The sequence below is a fragment of the Amphiura filiformis genome, chromosome 8, assembly GCF_039555335.1.
Source record: "Amphiura filiformis chromosome 8, Afil_fr2py, whole genome shotgun sequence".
NCBI lineage: Eukaryota > Metazoa > Echinodermata > Ophiuroidea > Amphilepidida > Amphiuridae > Amphiura > Amphiura filiformis.
Window position 1 is genome coordinate 22,755,639 of NC_092635.1, and position 25,405 is coordinate 22,781,043.

The 25,405-nt window shown below is 35.8% G+C and overlaps 1 protein-coding gene across 3 annotated transcripts; it reads right to left on the reverse strand.

Moving 5' to 3' along the window:
* Nucleotides 1-1,109: 1,109 nt before the first annotated feature.
* On the reverse strand, nucleotides 1,110-19,842 carry LOC140158817 (uncharacterized). 3 transcript variants are annotated; one of them, XM_072182043.1, is made up of 6 exons: nucleotides 19,753-19,842; nucleotides 7,905-8,211; nucleotides 6,570-7,045; nucleotides 4,590-4,677; nucleotides 3,748-4,054; nucleotides 1,110-3,036 (listed from the first exon to the last, which is right to left on the reverse strand). In XM_072182043.1, the coding sequence occupies exons 1-6, from the start codon at nucleotides 19,825-19,827 to the stop codon at nucleotides 2,784-2,786; spliced, it is 1,506 nt and encodes a 501-aa protein (XP_072038144.1). In that variant the 5' UTR covers nucleotides 19,828-19,842; the 3' UTR covers nucleotides 1,110-2,783. The 3 variants fall into 3 exon arrangements, with proteins under 3 accessions (XP_072038144.1, XP_072038145.1, XP_072038143.1); XM_072182044.1 differs by lacking the exon at nucleotides 19,753-19,842 and adding an exon at nucleotides 12,971-13,064; XM_072182042.1 differs by lacking the exon at nucleotides 19,753-19,842 and adding an exon at nucleotides 10,364-10,841.
* Nucleotides 19,843-25,405: the final 5,563 nt, after the last annotated feature.

Here is a 25,405-nt window from a genome sequence, read left to right on the forward strand (position 1 = left end):
GGTGTGTCGTTCAGACTACAACAGTGTCATCGTAGGTGACTTTTTAGTTAGGCTGTTTTAAATTCTTGATCCAGGAGACGCACTGTGCGATGTTCGATGTTTTTGATATTTTATTTTGAGAAAAAAATCTGATTTTCGCCGACTTTTTCGGGAAAAAAAAAAAAAAAAAAAAATTTTGAAATAAAAAAAATTTCCGCATTTCTTTTTTTTCAAATCGCGCGATTTTACAAATGCGCGCGTCAGCTTTGAGACGAACCATTTTTTTTTGGCCTAATCCATATTTCTCTTATTATAGGCCGGCAGTGGGTCAATGTTATGCAACCAATCGGTTCATTCTCCTTTAAAGGGTTGAAAATAAAGCAGCGAATAAGGAACTAGAAAATGCACGAGTTTCTTACACCGGAAACAAAAACATCATGCAATTCTAGTGTTTCATACTTGTTTTTTTTGTATGAGCTGATGTATTAATAGGCGGCATACATGTAATTATACAAGTAAGGAAAACATGAACTTCCTTGTTACTGTGAATGTGTCTATTGAGTCGGCGACGTTTCAAGTGAATGACATGCATTCGTGTTTACATTGTTTTGGTAGTTACCTCTTACATGTCTTATAATAAAATAATACAGTTGAAAAATATCATTGCTAACCATATTATCGATACTGTATTAAAGTGAAGGCTGCACTTACTAAATATTTTACACATTTTGCTCTTAATCATAATTATGAAGATCTAACTAAATTATACAATTATTGGAATATTTCTTATTACACTGACATATTAAAATAGTGCTATAAATGGCCTTTACTACATTGCTACAAGAACAACAAACACCAGTGTCAATTGTACAGGTGATTCGAGATACATGAGATGTATAATAACAATATATCAATGTCATTATCAAAATAATAATAAGTCAAATAAGATTATAAACGTAATGGGCCCGCCCATTGAAAAGTTATAAACACCTACGCAACATCGCCATGTAATATTGCATTGTAAAACAAAAGAAAACGGTGATAATAACATGATACATTCAAAAATATTGTATTATAGAATACAGTACTGTAAAGACTAATACCCAATAATAAAGATGAATAGCTAAACGAATTATTGTACAAATATTGCAAGATAAATAATTAAAAAAAGAATTGCGTAATAAAATAAAGGGTGCTGTCAACTGTATAAAACCTTAACACGTACCCTTGGTAAAATACCATTTGGTAATAGGGGGCCTATTGGTCTATTTTTCACATGCTCTAATTCAATGTCCGTAAACGTTCGCTATGGCGCTATGGACTAGCTTGGCATAAGTGGAATTTTAGGCACAACCTGAATGTGCCCTCCCGTAAAATTCCCACCAGCAAATAAGGGCACGGACCCCCCGGGCACGGAACCTTAATTCTTGTTGGGATTCCAGAGGAGGTACCTCTCATTTGCACATGAAATTTACCCCAAAGCAAAGGAGCCCAGGTGAGCCATTAGGCGAACGTTGACGGTATAATCCTAACTATACTAACGAGGGTATAGGTCCACAGTATTTTGCGGCTGCGACAATATTTATATACATGATAAAACATTTGGTACGACCACTTAAAGGAACACTTCGTGATCCACAGTCACAGACCCCCCAACCTAATTAAAAAATGTTGACATTTTTATACCATAAACTTAGGGTTACATATTATTTGTGTGCATGACTTTTCTTGCAGACATTTCTGTCAACAGCCTGAAACCATACAACCTTATTGTAAAACCTAATCCAAAATCTGGTCCAAAATTGACCAAATTAGTTATGTCTATCCCTTTGTGGCCTGTTTTAGACCAAAATTAAGCCAAACCTCATTATTGGTCCATTGTAGTATTAAAATTACATTACGTTTCACTACCTGAAGAGAATTGATCAAAAATTGAATTTCCTCCTACATCACCAGGCTATGCAATATTATATATGGCACACATGGGTCAATGAGTTCGTGAGTTACATAAAAATGACCTTGTGTGGTATTTCGTTCCCAGGAAGTGAGTTTTGCCTGAGGCAATTTGTGGTTAAAAATGTTGATCCCTCACTACAAGAGTTGGTTGAAAAAGGAGGTGAGACATGATCAAATCTCTTCAGGTAACAAAACGTAATGATTCGCATGCAATTGTCATTCTAGTAATGGTTCTAGAACAACTTTGTAATTTTACCCGCTTGCAAATTTCGCCCAATATGCTACTGATTTTCAACATCATTAACTTTACTCGTCATTTTCGAAGGACCACTTCCCCATCCCCAACAATTTTTCCTGCGGGCAATGCAGTAGAAAAACGTGAGTATTGTTGATTGGTTCTTTGTTTTCCACTAACACTAAAAGAGCAATCAATCATATTTCGTGAGTAATTGCAGAGTTATTACAAAACGAATCCAAATATTACATGAAAGTCTATTATTATAGGAACTACAACTTTATGTGTAGGCCTACGATGATGACATGCGAACATGTTCGTGGGCATGTATACGTTATGTGAGGGGTGCATGCGTGGAGGGGTGTCTTTGGGATGTGGACGGGTGGTATACGGGTGCGTGGGGGTGTGTGGGCCTGCGTGGTCCAGTAACTTTAAATATCATTTTGGCACATCTAATAAAATGTCTAGTACTAAATAAACCATAGGTCTAAATTATCTGCAAAATTGAAGACGTTTCTGTGGGCCAACATAGTAGCTTCTATGATAATGCCGGCCGTATGAACAATTCGGCGGGTTGTCCAAACCTCATCATTTTGAGCGTGCAATGTGTCAGTCATTGAGACCCGTACCGTAATTGTTCCTTAGATGCCTTTGGTGGTCGACGGCGCTGCTTCAGTCTTTCGGACACCCAATCAGGGGCAATAGTGAACTGTCCAGTCGCAGATTTCTTAGTGAAGTTAAAAAAGCTGTTGTCATGGCGATAATCGTCAAGGATTTTAGGACGAGGCTGGTGTCGTGCCAAAGGTCGTGATCCACGGGGTAACACTTGAATTGTTGTTCGATCAAATTCTTGGGGTGTCACTCGGCTGAAAAAAGGTCATACAACATAGATTATTATGTTTCTATGAATTCAGTTGAAAAATTAACCGTGCTTTTTACTTCCAACCCAACGTGGGCGCAATAGGCGGGTGGATCAGCAGGGGGGGGCTATCAGCAACAAGGTAGATCACTTAACTATATACTCTGCGGTACCGGACGTAGCCTATTCTATACAGGTTTCTGACTTTGTAAGCCTGAACCTTGTAAGCCTATCCATTTTGCCTCGATCAAAGGCATGAGGCAAGGCATATATGTCTAACTGCAACGAAAAGGTTTACAGATTCAAATAGGGGCACAAATTTTGCCAAGATAGCTCAGAAAAAGCCCCGACGGCATCAATAATCCATGTATCAGAGGGGATCAGAAACGTGCATAAGATGTATGGTATGCATGGCCATTAGAAAGGAGTACAATATAGACCACTTCGGTAAATCCCGAAAGCCCTTGCAAAAGAAACTGAATCTATGTCATCGTGTGACGCGAGCATCGTTACTACGCAGCTCAATTTGCGCACAGCGGGACGATGTGCGCATCGACTAAGATGTACCGTTGCAAAGGTTTCTGTTCTGGGAATTACTGAAAAGGTGCATTAGGTGCAGGGAACGGATAAACGAAGAATATAGTATAAGCAGATTTCAAACTTGGGAAACATAGAAAAGACAAAAAAAATGAATCATTTGCTCATAAATCCAACTTACTCGTTAATGGTGTCCTCAATTTTCTTCATCCATTCCTTAGTTGTGTGGTCCCCTTTACCATGTCTGTTTGGTACAGCTTTTACCGGGGCGGGTGAGGGTGGTATGTACGCATTAAAAGTGTGGGTTGTTGGTGGGATGGTAGGTTTGTTCACGGGAGCTGCCCAAGTCTTGCGTGTTTTGCTGGCTGCTTGTCCCGCTTTTGGTTTAGTGGGTGTACAGTTGAGTTTTGCTTCAAGCTTTTGAAATTCTTCATCTGTTGGTTTTCTGCCACTGAGTGTGCTAAGCATGCTTAGTGCTACTTCCTTCTCTGTGTATATAATAAAGATGTGATTCGAATGTGAGTTATTAGTGTTTCAATATACGCCTTGACATGGTTAATTGACATGGTGCTCACAGGAGGGTCAGAGTTCATAAGAGCAATGTCAGGACCTTGGGTCACAGGAAGTGGGAAGAGATGATATACCACCACCACCATGACCACGGCGATAACGTTTCTAGTACATTTCGATTTAGACTTATGTTAATGTTCAACCCACAATGCAAAAGAAGTCACTATTGTTCTAAACAATGGAACGCGGTTCAACCGGTAATCGCCAGTCAACCGGCCGTCGAGTTTTGATTTCATCCCTAATGGTATGCATATAATAGCTTACTCATGTTGTGGTTATTTTGTGAACCATTGACCATGAATAGGAGCATTCAGACAACGATAGTTTAACATTTACCCCTACGTATTCTATCCATTCGTATAAAAAGATAAGAATTTCCATTTTCGATTTAGTCATTTGACATAACTTCTTGTACAATCGAGTTGCATTATGGGTTATAGATGTGATCCTTACCGTAACTTGTTGCACTCTCTATCCATGCCTGCATTCTCGGATGCATCGCCATACTTTTGGCCAGTTGCGGTCCTGCTGTCTTCGGGCGCTACACAGAAGAAAAATATGAAACAATATTACTTTCAAAAACAAAACAAATTCTCAAGCTACATGTATCTAAGCTATTAATTTACAAAAATTAAAATACAGTTTTAAAATAAAATTTAAAAGGGCGAACTTTTCTCAATTAATTTATATCAATTGAATGTTGATAGTTACGGACCTAATGCTTATTATTTACTTTGTCAGAACAAATGCTCATTGGAGCGTGATTTGAGTTCACTGGCATGTCATTAACGGAAATATCAACTTTAATGATCGCTAATAGTATCTATTCGATTATCGTTGCCATGACAATTTATCATATTAATTTACCATCAATAAATGAATCGATTTTACCTTTTGAAAGACGGTATTCACCCAACACTAAATTCAAGTGTTTAAGTTTCTGTAACACTTATTAAACATTGCTAGGTATTTCATTTTACGCAATAAAGGTATAGGATACCTAAACACCAAAGTAAACACATACACAAAGAGTAAACACATGAGTATTTAGATCTAAACATTCCACATGTATACTTTCATATTGTTCAGAAAGTAAATTCATTTGTAAACATTTGATGTTTTTACTTTCTAAACAATTTTGAAAGCAAACACGTTGAATATTTTACTCGGGGTGTGTACGTTGGTGTTTAGGTGTCCTATACCTTTACTGTGTAAATTAAAAATTAAACGTCTAGCAGTATTTAAAAAGTGTTACAGAAACTATAAACACTTAGATTTACAGTAAATACAAAATACTAACAACTGCTTCTTCTTCGAAAGGGAGTCTTATTACTACTAAAAATATGCGTCTTTTGAGCTTTGATGAACCACTTTCTTTTTGTTATGAAGATGGAATTATTATTGTAAATGGAAAAGTTTATATTATCAGATTAGCAAATTAGGTTAAGGTGCGATATTTAGACATATAACAATGTTATGGTTAGGATACAACGCTAAGTTATACGGTTTCTAAAGGAAATTCAAAGGTCAACAGATATTGTTGGAAAATATTCAGCATAACATAACTAAATATGATCTTGAAAAACTGATCATGTATTGAGGAATAATACCAAAATCATCGTGCTTTTCGGTCACGGTAAACATATAATTATTGGGATCGATGCATCTACATGTATTTTGATTATACCTGATTGTCATCTCCTCTCTCAGTAGTCATTGGAGGTATGTTTCCAGCAGATGTCGATGATGCGTGGTCACCGCCACAATGTTGCATTTCGTCCTAAGGATTGAGTTAGTTACAAACACAAGTGCAAGTATTATGTTAAGTGCAAGTAAATTAGTACTAAATTGAAAAGGCTGTTAACTAAGCTCAGTGAAGGTTTATACTATTTTGAATTCACGATTCATCTTCATATCTTTGGTATTTACATGTGACTGATCAAAGTGACCATTTGAAAGATCTGCTCTTCACTTATTAACAAAGATGTCCAGCTACAAATGCAGATTCGGTCTTCCAATTAGTTCAAAAAGTACCGTTGTACGGAAGTAACGTTGTAGTTAAGCAAGTATAAGTAAGTGCATGTTAAGTATTAGTAGTCACATGCAAGGTTAATCATGTTAATACTAATATAATAGAAAGATATCAACTTTGAATAATTCGCCCGAGTCTCCACTGACAAAAAGAAAGCATAACACAACCATGACAAGTTCAAGCAAACAAGCAAATGAAAATATTCTAATAAATACGTTCTTGTTCTGAATAATCAAATGGCAAATGGGGATCTGCCCCCACATACTAAATCTTGACCAAAACCCCAGATCCTAAAAAATAGAAAAGACCTATAGGCAGGCCATAACTATATTTTCTGTTGCTTGTTTTATTGTGAGTTGAGCACAACAATTGACAAAAGACTAGAAGCTTCTTAAACAAACCTTTTCCAAAAGAGGAGGTGACGCGGACTTGGACCTTGGTGTTGGTGGCAACGATTGTGCTCTTCTCATGTTGTTATGGACCTCTGCACTATATATTGCCGATTTGACTCGTCGACTGCTCCTATCAGGCGGCGTTGGTGGAGTGTGAACCCTCTTTGCAGATCCACTGGTGGCAGCGGTGGGATACGACTTCCGAACACTTGCCATCAACGCCGACTTCGGTTGAGTGTACTTGACTTGACAGGGAGCTGTTAGGTTTTCATGAAGGCCTCGTTTACCTGGTGTTGGTGGGTGAGCACGAGGCCAATGTAACCAGTGAGCTTTGTGATTATCACTCCCTAATTGAGGTGTGCGACTAATTCTTTGATACAAAGGGTTATAGTGCTCTCGTGAATCACTGCGAAGTATTTCTAAATGTTCTTTCTGGTCTGCGATGTCATGGTACACCTTTCCTGCCTGCTTGTCGCTGTTTCCCTCTGCATGAAAAATATAAAGTCATTTGAGGATTGTGCTCGCATTGTATGGACATTAATTTTGTGACAGCTCATCATAGATGCTTGATTTTAGACAAGTGATTTAAACAGACAAGAAAATGTAGTTTTACGCCCGGTACAAAAATAAATCAAATTTCTGTTTGAGACCCCACTACATTCACAAGGCGTGTACTCAGCCATGAAAAATGTTATTGTTTCAAATGGGTACGTGTCATTGTAAAGTGGAGTATTGTAGCTATCCATTGATATGCAACACGATATGAATATGTCACAAATAATTTGAGATACATATGCTTGAAAAAACTTTCCAAACTTTTGTTGAGGGGTTTATAAGCTTATAAATGATATATATAACATTTATTGAGAACTTGTTGCAAAACATTCTAACAAAATGTTATTTAAGTGTTGGCAAAATATTTTGCAAGAATGTTTGCCAAAAATATATTTTACAATCATATTTTGACAACATTTTAAAAATGTTGTTGTAGTGTTTTTCCATGTAAATGTTTTTAAAACGTTTTCATGACCTTCGTATAATTCGACATTTAAATGTTCAAAATGTCTTGTCCAAAACCAAAATATGTTTATATCATTTAAAAAATTGTGGTTGCCGGTCAGTATTTATTGATTATGGACAAGATGATAAGATCCACCAATATTTGTTAGATTAATGTGATAAAAGACTATAAACTAAGACAAGTCCTGGTTATTCCATTAGAATCCTATTATTTTATGTTGCTTTGAAAGAAGTAGGCTTTTCAATAAACACCAAAACCAAATAAATGGGTACCAATCATATTGATACAGTCTGTATATCGAAGAAAACGAGGTTTATGCTTACGTTCTCTTTTCAGAAGTGCCTGGTCGTCTTTTATGATTTTCTCCAATGCGTCTTCAGTAGGGTTGACATAATTCTCCATCATTTCTGATTCCCCCATGGTAGGTGTGTTGACATCAGGTGGTTGGATTGCACTCTGTCGAAGTGCACCTTCCCCGAGTGTTTTCCTGACTATCTCTGATAGTTGTGGACTGGTGTAATGGCCATTCTGGTAAAGTTTACCTAAATAGTCTTTTACGGCACTTTGGACATGGCTCTGAAACTTTTGTTGTTCGTCCATCTTGACGATATTTGTGGGTAGTAGAAAGTCCTGGAAAACGAACAAAATCATACTTGATTAATCAATGAGGAAAGATGATAGATATCTGTGTTCCAGGAATATATTCCATAATGTTATATTATATGCCGAACTTCAGCCGAAGTGGTTTTCCCTCTTAAGGGTAGACGAGGTATTGTTGGTCGAAGCAACCTAAGAATTGATTTTCATTATCTAGATCAATATATTATTGAAAAACAACACCTTGATGTTTTGCAAAAGTTCAGTCTACAAATCGTATACTTTGCAAACTTGCTTAATTTATTGTTGTAAATGAGTTATGAACGTTTTACAAAAGTGTTGTTGTTTCAGCCCTCTTTACAACATAACTAAAGAACCACAGCACCTATAAAAGTATATCTGTGATATTTTCATTCTTCTACACACTCGCTATGAATTGAGCAATGCACTTTTTGCCAAAGCTCACTACCATTCGTAAGATGCTGTGAACTACCAAATCACAACAGTTTAAAATAATTAATAACCTTAATCTTGGGGTCTCATCACCTGTCGTCCTATGAGGTGACGAGGGGCACGCAATTTTTTAAGTGTATTTCACATTTTGCTATATTGTTTTAATATTACTTGCGGGGCACCGGCCTTCTTGGAAATCAGTGGAAAGTTTAACTTAAATATGCCACCTTTTCTGATATAACAATGGGTCAGTAACAAGACACTAATAATTGTAAAAGTTCTTTCTCTCAAGATCAATGCGTGCGTGAGAGCGTGTACAAGGTGTCCCAAAATTGTATTTACTATTTTGAACTTCATATATCTCACAAGCATAATATCATAAATCCAAATATATATTAAGAGATGTAGCATTTTAAAATGGTAAATGAACTTTTGGGACACCCTGTGCGTTTGCAATTGAACGTCACAATATGATTAAGTGTGCCATTCAATGCATGGCATTCAGTCGATATTATTATATTGTATTATGTCGTACATTTTGGTATAGTACAGATACTTCACAATTGAATCTATTGACAGTTAATCTATAACCTTGATGCTACTCGTATATTACAGTGCATTTCCTGCTGTAGTCATCCAATTAAATGACGATTTGTCTACATAAATGGAACTCAACACCATGATAATAAATTATCCCGGGAAATTATCCGGCCGAACATAGGAAAAAAAAAGTTAAACAATTAATTACGAAAAAAGTTATAGTTTTCCAAAATCGAAAGAAATGAAGAAAATTTATCATAAATAATATCTTAAAGGAGTATTTCGTGATCCTAGCATCCTCTATTTATGTCATTTTTCATTAGATATCCACGAAAAAAAACCTATTCCCAAAATTTCAGTTGATTCCGATTTTGCGTTCGCGAGTTATGCATGATTATGTGTATTACACTGCTCCATAGACAATGCGTTGTAATTTCGTTCTGGTGCACCAGAACGAAATTCAAATTTCACGATATCTTTGCTAAAAGAATTAATCTGCAAGAAATATTTTGTACATAAACATTATGTAGGCAGAGGTTTCCAGTGATATAAAAATCTCAACTTTTTTTTGAGAAAAGTGGGGGGATGAGGCTGTGGATCACGAAATGCCCTTTTAACATTCTAAAATAACAATTGATACTAATATTTTTTTTAATCTAATCATTTCTTACCATGCATGGTCCTAGTTAGACCAACAGGTACGTGTATATTCAATTAATAATAATCGCGGTTCATGACCGTTCATCGTGCATGGCCAATTAAGTCAAAATATTGGTACATCTACCACCCAGTAGGCCTTCATTACATAATTTTTTTTATTATATGTGTGTTTACTAATACTAATACATGTCAACTCTTGTCAATGAACTCGTCAATGCACTGAACTCGACTGGAATAAACTGCTAAAACAGCCATTATTTAAAAAAATTTCTATGGCGATAAGTTAAAACACCCTGGTTAAATCATCGTAGAAGGATAGCAAGATGAAGACATATGTATAATGCATTTTTTTAAAATATTATATACCAATAATGGCAATATTAACATTTTGCGAAAATTGAAGTCTACATATTAATCATATGTTATTGTCACCTTGTCAAAGAGACCTTACAATATATAAAATCATTATAACGTGGCATATATTTGCTAATCATATGCCATTTTTAAATTTTATGTTGTTACGTCACTTTACCGATCTTGGATGTGGGTTGTTCCTCCGTAAAGCAGAAGTTGGTCGTAGTCCCATTTGCTTGAAGACCGGTTTCTTTCCATTATAATTATCTTCATAGTCACTAGTATCTATTGCTGCATATCTTTGTCCTCTGAAAATAAGTCCTTTGCTAGGCATGATGAAATGTTTTCCGTGATCCACGAGTGTCTCAAAAGATTCCAGTTAATTCCAGAAGAGTACCTCTTCTTCGAGTGAAGCTTAGAAGACTGGCTCAAACAGAGACATGCGAAGTAGACTCTCAGATAGGACACTTGTTGATAGCCATTACTGACCAAATTCAACTATTCATATTATTCCAAAATACATTGACGTTATTTGAACACAGATCTGTGATATGAATGTTAATGTAGATTTTCCTCAAATAAACTTATGGTAACAACAACACACACGGACCAAGCCATGTGTTTCACCAAACGTTGTCAAGCAATCGAATGTCCTTAGCTCCCTAGCGACGCTCTCTTGGTGGGTCCGTCATGTATCGATCGGTATTTACGGGGAGCCCTCTTATTTTAACAATAGGCATTGTTATAATGTTTATGTAGTCTTTATTCATGTCTCGCACCATTTGTCTACATATCCAAAAATAAAGAGTTAAACAGTTTTGATAGCGTATGCGGAGACTAGTATAGTAAAGTTGAGACTCGGGGTTGAGGGTTTATAACAACTTGAGTTTTCTTAATGTTTTATATAATATAACAAATTTACTAATTATTTTATTCGGAGTAGGCCTACATATCTTTTTAATGATGGGTGTATTTTTTACACATCTTTCCCGGTTATAGGCTTATATAATTTAATAATTATTTCATTTTTGTGACCGACGCAGTCTGCATGTTCATTTACGCATGGACGTAAGAGATACCATGATTAACGTAAACATGTTTAAGAAATAAGAGCCCTGTGAAAATGAAACCATGATTATTGTATATTTAGCTTAAATTTTGAAGATAGTTTTACCATGGAGGTATATATAATAAATATAATTTATATACAGCTGTACTTCCTTGGTTTTACCCTTGCATCGTGCATGCAATTTAGCGTTTACTGGTAAGAATATTTTTTTCAACCACTAACAGTGACTAAGTTCCAAACACTATCCGCTGGATATCAATTTTTTTCGAGATTATTTAAAAAAAATAGTGTCTCTGTACAAGAGATATTTTTACACCCTGTTAAAACTACATTAAAATGAAGAAAAAAAGCAGTCTCATTATGTTTACAAAACAGACGTAGCTAAGAGCACTATATTTCAGTATTTGTACGTACGCTGTAAATATTTGCACTAATAAAACTTAAGTAAATGGTGAAGTTAACTACGGTCATAGTGCACATTCTGTTTAGTGCTTTGGTTACTGAATTTAAAATAAAAACGACACAAATGTCGAAAACTTCATTTCAATTATAATATTTCAAATTAATAACAATACAAAAATAAATACAGTTGTCAAGATATTTGGTTCCCATGTGTAGTACTTTAATAGAAGACCCGACAATGACAGACAAATGAACAAAAAAGAGGACTCAGGAGAAAAAGAGGAAGAAATATTATGTAAGTAATCTGTTTTATATATTATAGGTAATTAAGGGCTGGGGTATGAACGTTTGGACAGTATTTATTGTGGGACATTAGAGCACATCAGACATATCGAATTGCATTCTGAATACGAAGAATGTCATTCTGATATCAAATAATTTTGATTTTTGAAATTCGCAATTTAATACACATTTTATGGCAAATCATTAAAATTGATATTTTTGATATTTAACAGTACTTGAAGTAAACTTTATAAATCTGATGATTTATACTTAAAGTGTATGTAGGTGGGATGAAAAGCCGACGATCAATTTAAAATTTTGACCTTTCGTATTGAAGATATGGATTTTTTTTCCCAAAACACCAAAAAAAAATTAGGTCTTTTTGGGAAAAAATCCATATCTTCAATATGAAAGGTCAAAATTTTCAATTGACCGTCGGCTTTTCCTCCTACTACATACACTTTAAGAATATGTCATTAGATTTATATAATTTACTTCGAGGACTGTTATATATCAAAAATTTGAAAAATATCAAATTTTTATAATTTGTCATAAAATTTGTATTATATTATGATTTTCAAAAAATGAAAATTATTTGATATCAGAAAGACATGCTTCGTATTCAGAATGCAATTCGATAGGTCTGAGGTGCTCTCATGTCCCACAAAAAATACTGTCGAAACGCAATAAGCGCTCATTTTAGATCCCTTAAGATGCCTTTAAACTGCAGAAAACAATGACATTATTTTACTGGTTTCAATATCAATGTTTTACCAGATGAATGAGATCGAATCTATTACACAGTTTGCTCCCTGATAAGTTTAATATTTCTTTTTGAGTGGCGGTTATAAACAAAACCATGTCCATTTAATTAAATACACATCCAAATTACTTTAGTCAATCAATATAGCATCCACGGTCATGTACCAACCAGTTTAATTAATTTTCGATTTCAATCTGTTATGATATCACATAAAAAATAAATTATAAAATAAATACTAATATAATAATGAGATAAAAATATTATCCTACCTTATATTAACAACGACGCAGAATTTTCCACAAAATTATTGAAAAGTGAACCTGGAACCAATACACGCTACCTTTACTAGCACCACCATCTAGAAAGGAGCCATTTAATACAATGACAGAGAAAATGACTGAGTACAGTAGCTTGGTTTCAAAAGAGCAGGCCTAAATGATATCTTTTCTGATATTAGTGAGTGCAACTCCATGGAAACGGTTTCTATCGACACAATACACAAGAGTCTCGTCATTTTTGCATCGTTTATTTTCACTTTAATATTGAATATAAAATTGATCGGCAATTGATCAGCTCAACTCGAGCTCAGTATGAATTTAATTTGGTGTCCAAATTTATGTTAATTTGAACCACCATGGTTACGTTGCTTTGGCAGAAACAAACAAATCCGATGTGACAATAGATTGCCCAATGACACTGAGGACAAGAGTCTTCAACCCATGTGTGTTACCTATACAATGACCTATGGTTATGAAACCTGGGACAACCAAGTTTTTGAAACAAAGTATAAACACAGCATGCTGTGGAAAGAAAAATGCTATACATATCACCATACGTGACAAAGTAAAGAATGTTGAAATAACAAAACAAAATATTAAAGATATCAGTGAATAACGAAGACATGTTGCATCAAATATTCTATAGATGGCAAATTTCCTAGGTGCGTCAGTCCGAAAATGAAAAACACTGCGCTAAGCATGCGCTATGGTCCGAAAGTGAACCCTCTTTTTAATCTGCCAAAAATTGCTTGTCGCCCCCTCTTGTCTTATCAAAAATATCTTGCCCACCATGCCAAAATATTCTCGGCCCTCCTCAATTGCACCTCCTCAGGGCTCATAATCATTACACAACTCCATATAAGTTAAAATAAGTTAAAATACATGGCTTCCTAATAACTTTTCCATCTCAATTTTATCCGGAGTTTTATAAGTTAAAGTGATTCTAGTAATAAACAAAATACGTTTTCCTAATTCACCAAATTCTAAACACTAAGCGCGAGTTTCTCGACCGGAGTCTTAGTAAGGCTTACTTGAGGCTACTAAGCCTAGCCCGCTCTCGAAGCCCGAGTTTTAACTCTATTCGGATTTCTTAAAGGACATATCTATTGCATAAACAAGTGTATCTCCATTCGAAGAGAATAATAATTATTACATTACAAGTTGACACTCGTTGCAATTTTTTATGCGTATTTCTCCTGAAAAAAAGAGAAATTGTGTTGATAGAGTTCGGGCTCGTACGTGTTCTTCCACTGTTTGAAGCGAAATTAATTTTAAAGGCAGCGGGCTGATGACGTAAGTAAATCAAGCGGATACTATCATGCTCTCATTTACTTGTGTGATACAATCACAATCACTTTGACAAGTTTGACATTAGCAACAATGAGTTGTACTATTATTTACCATAACAATGCTGCATAACAATATGCAGACTATTGTTCTCATTTGGGAAACAAAGCCTCACACAGTATTGTTACTATGCATTTGCTTTGTAATATTTCATCCAACTGATACCATAATACCTATAGCATTGCAATATCGCACAGGGAAATCAGATACATGAGTTTGTGGACTTAACACGATTTGGAAATAAGCTCTTCATATACTAGTCTCAGATTGATCACGCTGAAGCTCAAAATATTTTTTTATCTTTCAATCCAAATATTTCTCATGATATTGATATACATATGAATTGTAATATCACAATTTACTAATATATATATATATAAAAAAAAGAAGGGGCTGATTTTATCCATATGTTTAAAAACCATTAAATTTGAAATACTTAATTCAGAGTTTTTTTCTGAGAACAACAACAGTATACGTTCTGTGCATTGAGAATGTTTATAGTCCCTTCTCTCAAAGCAGGTACATCTCATTTCATGACGTCAAACTTTTTTCTAGGTTAAATCTGTCTTGTTCGAAGGACCTCGTCGCTTAAGTTGGTTTTTGCGCCCAGGGGGGCCACTGGTCATTGACCAGGGGGTATCATGCGTGGCCAAAGATTCAAGTAAAAAGGGTCTTTTTTCATGATCAGGCACTGTACTTAAGTATCGTGAATAGGGTATCTAAAACAAGGAAATTTGAGAAAAAGGGTATACCTTGTACAATAAATCAGTGTTTAGGGTACTTTGAGACAAATGTAGTATTGTAATAAAGGTTAAAAGTTATGAATTTTTGAATTTGTATTTTCCCAGTTATCATAAAGGGTTTTAGAGTCAAAATATGACTGATTTACTTGCTTCTAATGGGGGCAAAAATAATGTCAATACTTATTTAGGGTATGAAATTGCACTTGTCATACTTGTTTAGGGGTGCATTTTCAGACCTCGTAAATCTTGTTTAGGGTGCTATTTGAAACTTTGTGGCCACGCATGATACCCCCTTGTCAATGACCAGTGGCCCCCCGGGTTTTTGCGGAATATCAATTTTAAACGTCTTATTTTCTCAAAAAAGGAGTCATTTTTATTGTCCTCAAAATATTAGCTTGCCAATGATATGAGTTGTCCGAGCAATATATATGACCTTTAAACACAAATTCAATCTAGTCTTAGTGACCTTGCAGGCTTAATGCCTGACAACCGCGTCACTTTATACCAGCGACTTAATTGTATAGGCAATTGGAGGTAGATGTGCATATATATTGCTGTTGTCCTTCACGGTTTACCGTACTAACAAGGTTGCCGTCTCATTATCGCAATGTTACCGGCGCAAAGACAAGCCTAGACCCGCGGGCTTATACCGTACACAAGTTGATGTAAGACTATTCTGTTTTTGTGTCTTTTATGTATTATTTTATTTCCACTTGACTTTATTATGAGTCCTGCTTGTATTATTTCTTTGCATCCCAAAAAAGGGTAAAACGGTATTAAATCCTACATGAAAAGAAAACGTGATTCCCCTAAAAAGTAATGCAAAAATTGTTTCACACTTCAAACAAATCATTCGAATGTTTGTCAAAAGTAAAACATTATTTAAGGATATTTTTGGTGCAAAAACATAACCAAACATTATTTGACAACCATCGTGCTATCTACTGATTGAAATAGACCAAGGCTTACGACCAAAGATCCGGGCCTAAGATCTGCTCTGAGACAGGGCCAAGAAAAGCCGCCGCAAGACTGACCTAACAGACTTGTGTAGACTGCGGCTACAGAAGACTGATTTCGAGAAATGCAAATTTTACCGAAGGCTGGGGCTAAACCTACACGCCTGGCCCACAGGCTAACGAAGCCTCGAGTGAAGTGCAACAAATGGGCGTGAACTTTTTAGGCTAAATTGTAACTTTTTGTTTTGTTTTTGAGTTTTATTTGAGGGAAGTATGCCGGGGAAGTATGCAACATATTTAATACGTTGAAGGAGCAGTAGCAGTTCATTTTAAGGTATAAAGGTTCTCTAAACCAGAATCGTTCTTTGATTAACCAACAAGGGTTCTTTGAACTCAAAGAACTTTTAAGGGACTATTTTGAGGGTTCCGTAAATTGAGAACAAAACATTCGAATCTTTATTTTAAGAGTGTATGATCTGCGGAAACCGGATCTGTTTACAAACCCAATATGCAGAACTGTGACTTGTAAACATCATCGAAATATCCTAGAAGCAAAAGTTAATAGTTCGAGTTCCATTAAACCGTTGTTTATAGGATGCAATGTTTAACTGTGAATAGAAATGACATGTCCTGTCGGTCAAGCATGTTAAGGCTCGTGACATTTCCCGGGATCTGTGAACGCTTATGTTAGTTCTGATGCTGTCTTGGCATACATTTTGACACTTGTATTTGCATCAACACTTCTGAAACGCTTAAGCCGGAACCTTGCGACTTCTTAAATGATTTGAAAATAAATTGGCCGTGGTCATGCCCGATAGGCTTAGGGATGAAATCAAAACTCCACCGTCAGTTGACCGGCGGATACCGGCCGTTGAACTTGAACCGCGTTCCATTATTTAGAAAATAGAAACCGGCTCTAACCTGACGGAACCGCCCGGAACCGGCGGTCGAGTTTTGATTTCACCCCTTATTTGCTTATGTTGTTCCAGCTATCACAAGCCGAACTTTGTGAAAGGTCGATTCCAGTAAGTCACTGGCTTTTTCAGTCTTTGCGTCATTATCTGTATTATGATGATGAGGTTTTTTAAAGCTAATTCTCGAATATTGAGCAATGAATTGCTAAAGGTGTAATAGCATACTCGGAATTATTTTATGAGAATCAATTAAGCTATCTAGTTTACTTAGTAATTAATTCCGATAGCTTCCAATCTTAAAGGAAGTCTACGCCAATCACAACATTATGCCTTAAATGTTTAAAAATAATTATCAAGCACGAGTTACATAGCTTTATTTAAAACAAACTCATATTGATCATAAAAACGAATAAAAACAGCCGTCTCTCAACACGCGATTTTCAAAATTCCCGGGCGCCGAAATTGTATGGGGCAATGACGTCTCAGTAATACAATGAAGACTGACGACAAAGACAAATAATGAAAAATGAATAAAATAAATATAGCAACAAAAAAACACACAATTATTAAAAGACATTATAGTTTAAACAGTGGTGGATCAATCCATGATGGTTCGGATTTGGAACAATATAAACTAAAAGATGTGCACAGGACGATTTTCATAAGATTATTCTGAACGTTCTTAAAAGTTTGAGTTGTACCAGAGAGATGTATAAGTGACTTAAGAGTAGATGTATTTTCAGGAGATAGGTAACCTCTACTACCAATTTCAAAAGCATGAATATTGACTTTGAGCCCTTTTTCGGTAAGATCATTTAAATATGCAAGTCTTGTTAAAACAAGACTTGCATATTTGTCGAGTTTCCTCTGATGGGCATCAACAATGTTTGTTTCGAGGGGTATGGTTAACTCAATAATACAAATCTTGCTGAGATGAGGCCAATGAATGACAAGATCAGGGCGCTGGGAGGTAGGAAGAACATCAGGTGGAACTGTTGTGACTGTTTCTCCTTTTTTACCTCCGAGATCAGCATAAACATGATAGTCATTAGTATTGTCAGAGTTCTTAAAAAGAGACACCAAATAGTTCAAAACCGAATTATGGCGCCATGTGTACCTTCCTTGATCAAGTTTTGTTTTGCAAAAGTTCAACACATGATGGAGAGTCATGATGCAGTCATGTCTACAGTGGAATTCATCTCGACCTTTGCAGGACTTAACCCCATTAAAAGCTATTAAACCAAGATAACACTCATTGAAACAGCTCAACTGATTAAATCGGATCTTCTCTGGTTGTGCACAAGTGACTGTTTTCATGTGCGATATCGCAATAAAGCTGGTATTCATAGCTTCAGTTGGGTAACCGATTATAAAGGAAACGAAAGGAAACAATGTTATGTGTGGCTTTGTTCACGAAATCAGACAATGGCGTGCTTTTTGTAAACCAGCATTCTTGAAAATGAGCAACATAATTATTTTTGACTTAACACGGTTTGGAAATAATTTCTTCATATTTTTGGTGTTATCTGTCGTTTACATGTCCTTCCTAAAACACAAAAGTACGACCCTCTCCAAACACCTAAATTAGCTAAAAATTTAGGACATGTTACAAAACTATATTGTCTAGAATTTTAGAAGAGTACTTTTAATATTGGCCGGTTATTTTTCACACAGCGACGTTAACTAGGCAATGTACTATTACCTATAACATTAACTAAAACATCAAAGTACGAATATTTCCAAACATCTAAATTAGCTAAAATTTAGGACATGTTAAAAACTATATTTTCTAGAACTTTAGAAGAGTACTTTTTATATTGGCCGGTTATTTTTCACACAGCGACGTTAACTAGTCATATCCCCATACTGTTAACGTAGGGCTATTTGTAAAGGTCACGCGTCAATGGGAAAGAGCACTGTGTATTGTGTATAGGAAAACGGACAGTAACTGCAGTATGCTTTGGCTGTTTTGACACAAAGGGCATTTGACATTATTAGCTGAAGTACGACGTACAGCCCTCACTTTGGAGCAGCTTTCATCATTTTCATTCAATGATTTTAAAATTTGACATATTTGATAAAAGTGTTCACAGGGGCGTCGCCAGCTTTCTTGGTCGGGACGGGTGGGGTCAAAATTTCGGGGGCAAAGACGAAAACAATCCCGGTTGCATCATCATTTCGGGGGCAAAGATGAAAACAATCCCGGTTGTATCATCATTTTGACCCGGTATTATCGGTGGGATATATACGCTCGTATACATATACAATTTGTTTTGTAGAGAGATTGTACATAAAGTCAAAAAGGGCTTTATTGGGACAATGTGCGCGCGTAATTTAGTATTTTACATTATTTTGGCCCATGTTCGGGATGAAGTTTGGTGCAAAACGGGCTCCTTGCCCCTTTCCTTTTCCTTTGTCTTCTCGAATTTCTTTTTTCATTTTTTTTGTCAGGGGTTACTCCATAGTTTAGATTTAAAATGTTTATGTTGCCCTCATCAGTGGTGTGCCTGGACTTTTTGTCGGGGGGGGGGGGGCGAAATGCCCAGTGAGTATTAGTTTTGCCCAATTTTACCGGGATATCTGAGCGCGCAACGAGCCAAACTGTTCAGTTTCATACTGTTTTAACCAAAAGAAGTTGAAACCACCGCGCAACCTATAACACCGAGCAACACCAATGATACATTGGGTTCAAATGTCAATTTTACATTATTTTATAAACCCAAATCAAGGTGGAATACTTTCTTTTTCTTTTGTTGCTTGAGTTGCTGGGATTCGCCCCTCTCAGGTTAGGTACACCACTGGTTATCACCTACCTGTCTCGGATGTGGCCGGTTAGCCCGATAAGGTGACACTGGACCAGGTAAGCATCCTAACATATCCACCGACATGTCCGATGAGACAAGCAAAGCGAATTGAACTTCTTTATTTCCAGCAAATGTGTTTTTGTTTTATATGCTTCTAGAGATTTATTCCAATGCCGATGTTCTGGCTGCCAAGGATGATCTGCATGAAGTGCCTTGACATACCTGTATACTGTGATGTGCCACATGGTAGCCTATGTACCGGTAAATACGTCAGAAAAACACATCGAGAACTATCGATATATTAAGGGTACGGGTAATATTTGGCGTGATGCGTTCATTGTTAAATTCAACATCGTGAAAGGACATCCAGTATTTAACAACTAAGTAACCGAGCAAATATATGTGACAATGTAAAAAAATTAATTAATGTAATCAATAAATTAATTAAAACTAATTGATTAATTAATTAATAAATTTATTAAACAAATGACTAAATATCCAAAATATAATCATATAAACCGTTGCGTACCTTTAACACCAAAGTGGGTGTCCAGGCAACTAAACGTCTTACTGTTTTAAGCACTTCATAATTGCATTGGTTCCTATCTTACGTAAATTAAATTGACGTTGAGTAGATAATGCTCATAAATTTGATAAGGCAGATGGGTTGGTCGATTTTATAGATAGCCGCTGTCATAGTAACACGCTTTCGATAACTTGGAGAAAATATATTGGACAGAATCCAGGCAGTTGGGTAAGTATAGGTACGGATGTCCAGAAGAATATCCGGGGGACCCTTTATACATAATTGATCATCGATTATAATAGCGCCAAAGTATTGAGCAGATTCAGTGGCGTCGCTAGGGGTTGTGGCGCCCTCCCCAATCCTTGAAACAAGTGTGCGAGGAGCGCACGAAAATGTACACAAATAGGGCCTATCACTCATTAATTTTAATAAAGAAGTTGAATATCGGTCTTGAATTTATCTTTCAAATGATTTTGTGCTGTAATGCGCGAGAAGCGCGCGAAAATGTTGACTTTCATCGCTTAAAGGGGGCGCAGAAGCGATGCTGAATTGGTCAATTTGGCGCCACATGATCACATACTCCTCAAACCTGAAGGACAAAGCCGGTTAAGGTTCGTTCATACTACGCCGCTATTGCATCGCGATGCGATGCCGCACTGCGCATTATACTGAAAATTACGGCATTGCGATATTGCAATTTAAATAGGCCTAACTTTTAAATTGGAAATGCGACGAGTTGCGGCAAAAAGTAATCGATATATAGGCAAGTTTTAAGTCCGAATCTCGCGATCACGAGTTCCAGACTTATAAAGTCAGGATCTCGAGATCACGAGTTCCGGGCTATATTTAAAAAAAATCTTTATAGTGACTAGGGACAAGCATAACAAGTTACAACTGAATCATATGGTACTAAATCTTTTCTGAAATTTCAAGATTATGGTGCACCTATTTACTTAAAAAAAAGTTGCCAAGTCTCTGAAAAGCAGCCCTGTGATATTTCCTAAATAGCGCCTCCAAGAGAAACATCAAACCAAGTCATAGACCTTCTCGTCATCCGTCCTGGTGGTGACAACCATTTTGCGCCTCCTTTAATATGGCATAAGAATCCCGATCAATTCTTTGTCGTAGGATTGTTGAGGCTGCTGATTTCCGTCTTAAGAATAATACTAAATATGAACAAATTCACGGGAAATTTGATTCATTTTCCTTCACTAACTGAGACATTTTTTTTCCACCCTTGACATCAATTTTGTTTTTCTTGGTCTGAGGTGGAGGGTGAAGCAAATTCTTTTTATTTTGTTGTTGCTCAGGTGGCGAGACAATATATATATTTTTTTCGGGGGGGTAGCGATTACTCATTAGTGGCTATGGTTGACTAGTTTATATTATAGATCCCAAATACAGGCAGAACTTTAGTCGACAGCTTCTTTTGTTATGCATAGTCGCGCTAAAAGTCCATCGATACATGTTAAAATCAGCACAATTCAGAGATACACCTTTTTGCTCAGTTTTTTCACGGCAGTGAAATGATGCCACTTGCACCCATATCTCATATGCACAGTTTATCCCTTACATATCATGTGTCTTGAATAGCTACATAGCACACCACCCTGTGGTTAAGAGGCTAGGAAATAATTCCTAATATCTTATAGTTTGTATGCCTTTATCTAATCTTGCCCCACTGACAACTTACTATTTAACACTTAACCTGTCCAAGAGTCTGTCCAGCGTAGGAATTTTTTAGCCTTTTTTAAAAACATGTTTGCAATTGGCTTATGGCCATCACATGCTGACAATACACATAACTGATTGGTTAATCAAAACTAGCAGGGGTTAGGTCAGGCCTCATCACAAAGTAAACATATCATTCTGTATAGAAAACTGTGTAGCAGGTGATTTACTTCAGATACAGTTCAATATAACTACATTGCACAAAACTAAGTCCATTATCTATAGTTAATACACACCTATGACGTCGCGCTATTGTTTTACCGCTCCATTATTTTCCACGAATGGAGCGATGATCACAATAACACGCCATTCGTAAATGCCTTTCTCTTTTCTCTGAAAAGCAAATACTTTCAGGGAAAAAGTACTGGCATTTACGAATGTATGTTAATATCAATTGCACTTTTGAAAAGCAAGTATTTGCGAAAAGTGCGGTATTGTTATCATCACTTCATTCATGCAAAACAATGATACGAAAAAACAAGAAGAAAATGATTTTCATTAAGGGGGTACTACACCCCTGGCCAATTTTGTGCCTATTTGTGAATTTTTCTCCAAAATTATAGCGCTTTGGTGACAGGTAAGATATGTATATTATAGGGGCAAAGACTACAACTATACTGCACTGAAAATTCAGGCAAGTAGTTACTGATTTATTGATCAAATATTGGTTTTCCCTCATTTTTGACTGTAACTCCACAACTGTTGTCTGTGCTGAAATCAAATTTCCAGTGCAGTAGTTGTAGTCCTTGCCCCTATAATATACATATCTTACTTGTCATCAATGCGCTATAATATTTGAGAAAAATGCAAAAATATGCACAAAATTGGGCAGGGGTGTAGTACCCCCATAATTTTTTTAGTGTTTTGAGGAAAAAATCTATATCTTTAATAATGAAGGTCACAATTTTCATATGATTGACGGCTGTTCAACCCAACTTCCTACTATTTACTGCATATCGTTAGATTTATACAATTTACTTTGAGGACTGTTAAATTTCAAAAATATCAATTTTTAATAATTTGCCATAAAATGTGTATAGTATCGCGAATTTAATAAAAATCTAAATTATTTGATATCAGAAGGATGTGTCTGATTTGCTCTCAGGTGCCACAAAAAAAATACGTAAAAACGTCGCTATCCGAGCCCTTACAATGCAATCTGTGAAAAGCAAGTTAAGATCAAAACGGGCAGGTTAAATTGTTGGCTAAGTTGTACTTATTATGCAAGATGTATTTTTACCCTCACTTTGGAAAATGCTTATTTAGGCTTTACTTCGTAGGCCCTTTATTTATTTATTTGGACCTGTCTTTCTACGCTTACTGTTTTTTATAACATTTTTTTTTCTTCTTTATATTTTTATACGTTTTCAGTGGCTTAGGCCCTACATATAATGTGTCATATTTTGGGCAATATTGCTACATATACATAATACACATTCTGTATCAATGTATTTAGGCCTATGAATCTGTTTATTTTAAATCGTTCTCTTCGGGCATGTTTAATAATGATAAAAGCCACAGTAGGTCTATTTTCTGTATAATTTTTTATTTGTCATTAGTATATCTGATGTTTCATCTGATGGTATTTTGGCATGCTTGAATATTTACATACATCGATCAGTAGGCCTATCCGATACCGTAAAATGGGGTAACTTTGGGCACTTTTCGGAGTTTTTAAACCACTGCTTCCAAACAAAACCAAATATATTTCTAATTATCTCTTTTTTATGACATTAGGGTTCCCTTCTAGACCTTGAAGTTGAAAAAGATTTTTGAATAATTTTGAAAGGGTGCCCTAGGGGTTGAAAATAGCCTGACCAAAGTTACCCCGCATTTGGGGCAACTTTGGTCAGAGTATTACATTCCATGAAGAAAAAAATGAAAAAATTGATCTTCGCTGTATATGGGCAAGGTTTTGTTTTTTGTGACATTTGACCCCTTGCAAAATTAAGCAAGCACGCATCCTTGCTCACAAATATCGATTTTTATTTTGTCTGAAAAAAATGTAAAAAATGCTCATTTTTGGTCAAAAATGCCAATATTTTCGTAACTTTCAACGAAATTGGACATGAGCGACTTTTATTTCTTCCAAATATATTTCTTAACAAATTGAGACCAAATATGACTAAAAACAATATTGCTGTACGGAAATATGACCATTTAAAAAATATATTTGAACGACCAAAGTTACCCGCTTACCGAAGTTACCCCCATTTAACGGTAATTAAATATTACAATGTTAGGGACGATCCATTTGATTTCGGAAGGGGGACTGGAGGTTGAGGTGGCTTTTATTTCTCGTCGAAGGCGGCGAAGTTTGTTTTGTTTTTTGCCGACAAAGTTCAGGGACATAGGCCTAATAGGCCTAGGTAAAATGTGTTGTAGTACATTTAAAATTTTCGTACCTTTTCGTACCTGATTTTGGTCCTTCTGCTGCGAATCAACGATATATATCCTCGGAATGATTCAAACACAAAATTATCCAAGATAAACAATAGTGTCCATAATTGCATGGTTGTTCCAAAATCGAACACTCGATTCACAGAGAAGAGTATCATTGCTCAGGTATAGCGATAGGTGTGGCTTTCTTGAGGTACACAACTGTAATGACCATTTCTTATGAACCTATATGACCTTTTTGCCCATTTTCCTTATTATGCAAAATAGAGACCTAAACGCAACTACTTCAATAGTTAACGCATTAGAAGTGGGCATAAAGAACTATTGATTGTCTAATCACTTGGATGATTTTACGAATCTACGTTTATTCAATTTGTGTAACAAACATTTTAAATCTTTATAATTCAAGAAGGTGGTTACGGATGATTTGAACTAAACACCTGGATCGTGATATGATGGGTATTTCTATAGAAATTTTACATAAAGCTGAGTTGGACTATTTTTGCACTCGCACCTAAAATTTAGTACGATCATTATATTAGTGAGTGTATTGTCCGGCATCAATGAGTAATTGATCAATTTGTAAATAACACTCCATTCGTGAAAAATAATGGAGCGGTAAAACAATAGCGCGACTTTTATTTCTTCCAAATATATTTCTTAACAAATTGAGACCAAATATGACTAAAAACAATATTGCTGTACGGAAATATGACCATTTAATCCATAATTGCATGGTTGTTCCAAAATCGAACACTCGATTCACAGAGAAGAGTATCATTGCTCAGGTATAGCGATAGGTGTGGCTTTCTTGAGGTACAACTGTAATGACCATTTCATATGAACCTATATGACCTTTTTGCCCATTTTCCTTATTATGCAAAATAGAGACCTAAACGCAACTACTTCAATAGTTAACGCATTAGAAGTGGGCATAAAGAACTATTGATTGTCTAATCACTTGGATGATTTTACGAATCTACGTTTATTCAATTTGTGTAACAA